We start from the raw sequence: 7,554 nt of genomic DNA, 5'->3' as shown, positions 1-7,554 counted from the left end.
TAATTCCATACACATGGGATTAGCTGCCAGTGCTGGTGGGTGAAACCAGCCCTGTTATAGGAGTTGTTGGGGCAGGTTCTGGAAAGGGTGGAGGAGAAGGCTTGGGGTGTGAACGTGGCTCCTCCATGTGTTGCTCCAATCTCTACCCGTGCTGCAGCTGATGAGGGTGGAAACAGGAGGGTTTGGGAAAGCTGGTTCAAGTAGAGAAACTGAAGCACACTTCATCCAGGAGCAGGGCTGCAAGAACATAGTGGAAGGAGCAATTTTCTGGGGACTGGGAGGTAAAAAGGAACCCTTTGGTGTTGCACTGTCCTGCTCCCAAGGGTGTGCAGGAGGGTGATGGTGGAGGGGCAAGGTTGGGAAGTGCTATGTCCTGCCCTGCCTCCTCCCTGCCTTCTCCCCTGTAAGCAGCAGCCCCTCCAAGCCACCTTCCCTCCCCAGCCCAGGGCATCCCAAGTGCTGCTGGAGACCCTGTGCTGGCCTTGAGGACACCCATAGCGAAAGGTTCCAGGTTGGCCTCTGCTTTGGGGCTGCAAACAGAGAGAAAACTGAGCTTTAAAAAGCTGCCCCATTGTGCAGTACCAACCATCCTGCCCTCTGCTCTGCAGCCTTCCCTCCTGCCTGCTTCATGCAGGAGAGTCCTTGCTGCCCAAGAAGCATCTTTCGGGCTCTTTTCACTGGAACGGGACACCTTTGGGTTTAGAAAAGGAAAGGAGCAGCTTGACCAAGCAGAAGTGGTTCTCTCCTGCGAATCGCTGTCCAGAAAGCCCCATCTAGTGGTATATTTTGTGATGAATTGATGCTGTGCTGTTGGGAATAAAAATGACAAGTGGCTTCATCCCTTTGGGTCCCACAGGTACGCGGTGCCACTGGAGGTGCTTGTTTATATAGCTGGGTTTTGGCTTGTTAAACTGAGCAAGGCTTGAGGGGCAGGATGGGTGCCAGCCCCTTTAGTGGGTGTCCTGACCTTGTGTGACCTTGAGATCCACCCCAGCTCTTGTCCACAGCCTTGCTGCCTGTGGAAGGGGCTGGTGCTGGTCTGCCCCATGGGGTGCTGTGTGGTTGGACTCAGTGGCATTGGCAGAGCCCTGGCAGAAGGTGCCATTGGGGCAGGATTGTGGGTGCTGGTGGTTCAGAAATACACAATCTGAGGTGTCTCATCTCAGAGCTGATGTAAATGATGTACAGAGAAGAGAGAGCAGGTGGCTGGAGTCAGTGACAGGACTTTGCAGGCACAGAAGCACCTTCCCTGGTTTAGGAGAGGGTGGAACTCGGGCTGTAGAATCAGCTCCACTAATTGTTTAGTTCTTTTTTTTCCTAGTGGCCTGATTGAGCATCTGCCAACGTAAAGCTTGGCTGGGACTCGGTTTGGCTTCTCTAAGGTAAGAAATAAACTTCATTGCTCCAGGGTGCACTTCTGCATCCCGCTTTGGTTGAACTAGTCCTGAAACTAGACAAGTAGGCTTGTGAAGTGCTGAGGGAAGCCACTATAATGGAAAACAAAACAGCTTGAATCATCTGAGATAGGAAGTAGAAAGGGAAGCGGGAGTGCAGTAAGCCCAGCAGTGCTTTCTCAGAATACTTTAGACATATGCTTGTGTGGATTGACTGGGGGCATCCTACAGCATCCGTGAGCAGAAAAAGATACCCCAGGCTGGCTGGGGCAGCCCAGCAGCAGGCGGGGGGCAGTAGAGCTGGTGGAGTTGTGCTCAGCACTGCTTGTACCAGACCAGCTCTAAGGCCGAGCGCTGGTGCTCATCAGTCAATCTAATTGTGCTGTGCCAGCATTCCCAGAGAAGAATCTGTCTATTTGCTAGTAAAGCTTGAGGTGTCAGGCAGGCAGCAAGCAGGAGTCACTGTGTTCTCTGAGGAGCTGAAGGCTTTGAAGGAAACGGTATGTTTGGGCTTGGGCCTTGCTTAGAGCTCGTCATTTCACCCCAGAGAGGTGGTTTGAGCAATGTGAATATTGGTAGCAATATTCCAGTATGTTTGCTTCAAGCCTGATACTTGAGTCAAGAACCCAAAGTATCTGCCCTTCCTCTGCTGCAGGCAGCACTAGAGCTGCTTATACACTAGCACAAATGGTAATTCAGGCAGAATACAAACCCACTGCATCACCATCTCTTTTTTTCCCTCCCTTTACTTTCCCCCTCCCACTTACCACTGTCCTCCACAGGACCCTACAGAAATGTGCCCTCCCATCTGGCCTTCTAGCAACCTGAATTCACTTCTCAGCCCTAAACTTCAAGGTCTATCTTGGACTAGTCCAACAAGTACGATTTCCCCCAGTTCCCCCACTCTCTCTGAACAGGCAGGTCTGTTGCATGGTGTCCAGCCTTGTGCCTTTCCAGCGGCGCTGATCACTACTAGTTCTATGTAACAGCAGCTTGAAGGTTTAGATGCTGCCAGTGGTTTGGGTATAATTTGGTAAAGAGAAAGGAAGATTATGCTCCACAGCAGAAATAGCAGCACTGAGGCAATGCTGAGCCATTGCAAGGGAAGTGCCCGGCTGTACCCCTTCGCAGGGCTCTGGCTGCAGGGGGGACATCCAACACCGGGTGTCAGTAGCTGTATTTGTGCATGTTAAAGATCAGCTTCAAAGGCACAGGTTCCACATAAAGGCTCATCAAGAGGCAGGGTAATTATTAATCTAAAAGGGAGAAAGATTGCTTCTAGCAACAATATCTTCAAATGATTTTAAAAGGGCACAAAAACCAAAACAGAAACACAAGCAGAAGACACTGCTGAAGCAGAAATAGCCTCTGAATAACAGCAGCAAAGATAACAAGTACTAAATATTTACATTTAGAAGGAAAGTATGTATTATACCAGAATTTCTGTAGGCAGAAAGAAGGGAAAGCAAAGAAGCCCAGAACTGTGCGTGTGTGGGTGCGCACAACAGCGCTGGAAGAGGCAGGTGAAGGGGACAGTGAAGTGCTAATGCAAGAAAATTTAGAAATCAGCTAAATTTAATTTGAGAGTATGAGCAAACATTGCGTGCTCAGTAACTGCATGACACTTGGGAACAAAACAACAGCTTTCGTTGTATTCTTATATTGACTTACTTGGATTTATTTGAACTTTAAATCTGAGCTTCCTGGATTCATAGGGTAAATTTTAGGGATGAGTAGAGTAAAATCTACAGACAGCAATTACCAACTAGAATGTCCAAGACTTCTCTAGCACAGGACACAAGGCCAACTGTCTACATCTCTTCAAATCTATTTTTGTACAACTGCTTGTGACTCCTTGGCTTGCTGACCATGGTTTTAAGCATGTAAGTAAAAATTGCACTGTTCTATTCAAACTATTCAAACACAGTTGTTTATCATGTGTGTACAGCTGGCACCGAAAGCACACTTTAGGGTGGGTTGTTTCTTCTCAAGAGGTCTTGAGAAGACATGAGTGTAAGTCAAATTATTCAGTCTTTAATTTGCTGGGTTTTGACAAACATTTATTAATGCAAGTCTCAGCAACAAAATGTTTTATTTCAGAAATTTTCAACATTTTCAACCAGAAGGAATGTTACAGCTCTACACCACAAAGCCTGTATGATACACACTTCTTTATCCCCTCTCCACATTGCTTTGTGTATCAAACATCCTCAAAACCAATCTCTATAGATGGCTCCATCTCCAATTCTGAGACAGCATGGCCCAAAAAACCTGCTTCACTCCCCCCTAAATTATTCCATCTGTAAAGCACAAATAACAAAATATATTCTTGCTTCTAAGAGCTTTGCTTATCTGCAGAAAAATAGAACTGCTTAAGAGTGAGCTAGTTAAATTATGGAAGGGTCCAAGCACACACCTGCATGTTATGGACCTCCCAACACATCTGGGAGGAGGAATTCACAATGGGATCCAACTAAAACCGAGCCAGGTAGTGTTTGAGGAAAGGAGATTCATCCTATGCAAAATACTGAATGCCTTCTCACTCTTCTCCCTAGAGCAGGATGAGGATAGAGCTGTAGCTATGAAACATTGCTCTTCAGTACTGGGACACATTAAAATGAACCTTCCAAACACTGCAAAATTTCAGGAAAAAAAAAAAAAGGCCTTTTCTTCTTCCCCTCAAAAACATAGTGAAAACAGCAATACAGAGCTTCAATATCCACAGCACTAACCCAAAACCAAGGGGAGTTATTTGATCTACAGTGCTTTTGTTAATGTATTCAGGCATTAGTGCATTCTTATCAGAACTAAGCTCAGAAACTATATACCATTTTTCATTTTATTAGAAAACTAAACTGTATGAGGCAAAGAAATATCTGATCAAACACACAACAGTGAAAACATGGCACTGACAAGGCATGTAACCCAACCATTGTCACAAACTGACTCAGGATTCTCTATAGCTTTCAGTCAAGTATACATCATTTCTGCCATATGAGACATCTTCTTGGGAATATATAAGTAGTATTCCATGTATCCCGAGAGATCTTCAATAGTCACGTCATCCACAAAGGCTCGAGCTTGCTCAGAACAAGACCTAGGAGAACTTGATGAGGCTGTCCCACAAGGGGATCTATTCTGAAGAGACTGGGTGTGGACTCCTAGGACTGCCTTCTCGCACTCCGACAGGACGCTCCGTAAGCCAGAGAAGGAGTACACTTCCATGGTTCGCCACTGTTTGCACTGGCATTTCTTGTCCGTACAAGGGCACTGCTTGCCATTGCTAAGCAGGGATAAGGACTGGAAATCTGAGGTTTGGCTAGAATGCAAGCTAGTCTCAAAGGATGAGGACAGAGTAGGACAATTCCCTCTTGACTTCTCCAAAGGCTCTTCAGCGGTGAAAGCTTCCAAAGGTTCAGTTCCGTCATCACTGGCCTCAAAGTGAGAATCGTGCCTGTCCTTCGTACCATGTTCTGCTGGGACAAAAATGTCTGAGCTGATGCCACCCTTTGACACGTCTGCTTGGGTTTTGTGTTTCAGCTGGTTGTTGGCTTTCATATTGCAATAAGTGAACTTGGGAGGATGCAGGACGGGAGACTTGGAGCGCCTGCGACGTGGGACTCTGGCTGATCCTCTGGAAGGCTTTCTCACACACCTGCAGGGTGATAACAAGCGAGCAATTTGGTAACTCCAGACTCTACACATAGCTCAATAAGCTATAAACTGTGGCTAAAAATGTTTTAGAATATGTTTTTTTCCCTTTTTTTTTTCTGCTTAGAAATCTCAGGGGACTGGTCACTCAATCTCTGACAGGAACACTGAGAAGGCTGAAGAAATCTGGGCTCCCTCAAAGAATACACATACAAAGAGCCCTTATTTAAAGGTACTTCCCCCCCAGATCTTCTCTGTTAAGCAAACAATACTCTCTCATCCCAACTGAATTGCAGTGCAGAACCTGGATACCTGTTGGAGCTGCTGGTAGAATCCTGAATATCCAGGTACTTCAATACAGAAATAAAATAACCCAAGGAAGAGGTGAGAGGGGGTTGCAAAGGTGTAAGACTTGAACAAAAGAACTTCTGAGGAAATCAGTGGACAAGAAAGTTTTAGGTACCGTCTCTAAGAGGTAATATTGTTTGTAAAGTCTTTGTTGAAATCATCTTAAAAAACACCATAACAAACAGTTACGGTAAAGTTTTGTAATGAAAGGAGAGATCTGTTGAAGCAATTAATTAACAACAACATGCACTGGAAACAGTATTCAGGTGTTAAATGTCCCAACCCAGAAACACAAGCAGGGCGCATTGAGCAGTGTTTTACCCATGCCACGCTTCCTTTGAGCAGACAGCCTGTTGCTTGGCTCCATCCACAGCTGCTCTTGGTGTTCTCAGCATCGTCCCATCACCCACAGACAGAGCTGCAATACATCTGAGTAAAAACGGGAATGCCACATTATAGTAATGCCTGAACATGACACTTTGGAGGTCTAGAATCAGCCTATTCACTTTAGATGCTTCGCTAAGACATTTGAAGTTTGGAGCCTTGAATTCCATTATAGTGAGTGGTTAGAAACAGGATATTACAGATTTCTCTCACCACTCTTACTATATTGACCTCAGTGAAGTGTCTAAAGATAGGTGAGATGAAATGACAGCAGGCCAAAATGCCCAGAGGCTGATGTCATGCCCTATTTGTACCAAAATGACACATTAAAGGAATGTAAACTCAGGTTCCAAATGTTCTTGTCAGACAATAGTTGTTAAAGATAGATTCCTGCTCATCTAAAATGCAAAGTTGGGAACCCATAACAGCAGCCTGAGGAGTCGTCAGTGGAGAAATGGATGAGGTACAATGGACAGAACAGATTACCTATTTATTTCTCATTAAATTTCCCGGATAAACATGCACAGCAGGGCCAGACAACCTAAATGCCTCAGCACATGAATCTGCATTTATGATGCTGTATGTGTGATTTGGAACATTGGATGGGAAATCATAAGAAATAAAGCTGAAATTCTAGCGGAAGAGCCCAAGTGCTCTGCCCAAAGTTGATCTTAAGGGATTAGTCAGAAGACTTGAGCTGATCAAAGCACATGCCTGCAAAACAAGATCTTCTTATGCCTAAGAAAGATGTCATTAGGAATCAACCAGAATTCCACAGTCTGTCACTGATAGTACATCAGAAGTGGTATGCTTAGTAAGTAGCTCCTTGTTAGAGCGCAGCTGTTTTTTCCCCACATTTAACAGAAGACCTCCTGAAGTAGAAGAAATGAGTAGCAACGTAAAATGTACTTTAGCATGCAAAGTAATGAGTTTGCAGCATGGATGGCTGTGAAGATGAATTCACAAGGTAACATTAATTATCGATACAAAGCTTTCTCTTTCTGAATTCCCAAAAAACTTCAAGTGAACTATCTCACAAAATGTTAAGACTGCATAGTTTTATTAACTCCTACTTTTAAGGAAGATACTTGTACTCCATGTTATCAGTACACCTGGAGTGTCACAGAATAGGTTTTTAGTATAAGAAAGTTTGTAGATGTTTCACTCTACAAAATCCCCTGAAATCATAAACGGTCAGTGCTCATATTAAGCCTGATGATTTCCAGTGGGACTGGGCTCCCCAGCACGCTCTGAAGTCCTGTGCTGTCCTGTGGACACTTCCCAAGCAAATCTTCACCCACTAAAGCAAATGCTGATAACACGGCTGAAGACACCAGTGGCCAAACGACTCACATATCACTATGGCTACCACAAGTTAAGAGTGGGTTTACTGCTTTGGGCAAGCCACTTTATGAAATCATTGTGTAATTTCAGTTGGCTATCATGTTAAAATTAGCCAGAAATAAAGTACTGCTTTGCCTATTAATTGCAATGAGTGCATTTCATCTGAAGCGATGCAGTCGTCTCTTGCAGAGCAACAAACCTTCTGCCAAACAACGTTTGTTTTGAGATGCAAAATAACAGAAGCCAAAAACAAAAGACGCTGAGACACGACGCGGGGCTTTCACTCACCCTGCTGCATCCACTCTCAGCTTTTTGAAAGCCGTTTGCAGACTCTCTTCCTCTTCATCTTTAGCTTCCAAGTCCATGGATGGGCTCTCAGCGTGCAGCCAGCCGTGCCATACAGAACGCACTGAAACACAGGAGTCGGATGTCG

General features: G+C 45.0%; 1 protein-coding gene across 1 annotated transcript; it reads right to left on the bottom strand.

Moving 5' to 3' along the window:
• Positions 1-4,364: 4,364 nt before the first annotated feature.
• On the bottom strand, positions 4,365-7,541 carry LOC104405260 (oxidative stress-responsive serine-rich protein 1-like). The gene is made up of 3 exons (XM_010013914.1): positions 7,410-7,541; positions 5,715-5,822; positions 4,365-5,049 (listed from the first exon to the last, which is right to left on the bottom strand). Exons 1-3 carry the CDS (start codon positions 7,484-7,486, stop codon positions 4,365-4,367), a joined length of 870 nt encoding a protein of 289 aa, XP_010012216.1. The 5' UTR covers positions 7,487-7,541.
• Between the last annotated feature and the right edge of the window lie 13 nt (positions 7,542-7,554).

Source organism: Nestor notabilis, unplaced genomic scaffold (assembly GCF_000696875.1).
Source record: "Nestor notabilis isolate BGI_N333 unplaced genomic scaffold, ASM69687v1 scaffold19914, whole genome shotgun sequence".
In the NCBI taxonomy this organism is placed as follows: Eukaryota; Metazoa; Chordata; class Aves; order Psittaciformes; family Psittacidae; genus Nestor; species Nestor notabilis.
Note: the sequence above shows the minus strand (reverse complement) of the source record. Positions and strands in the feature narration are given on the sequence as shown.

What these genes read in the sequence shown, in the direction of transcription:
- LOC104405260 (XM_010013914.1), bottom strand. Translation starts at nt 7,486, where the DNA reads ATGGACTTGGAAGCTAAAGATGAAGAGGAAGAGAGTCTGCAAACGGCT. An exon ending in CTGAGAGTGGATGCAGCAGG is followed by an intron (nt 5,823 to 7,409) that starts GTGAGTGAAAGC and finishes GTTTTTACTCAG; the next exon opens with ATGTATTGCAGCTCTGTCTG. An exon ending in TCAAAGGAAGCGTGGCATGG is followed by an intron (nt 5,050 to 5,714) that starts GTAAAACACTGC and finishes ATCACCCTGCAG; the next exon opens with GTGTGTGAGAAAGCCTTCCA.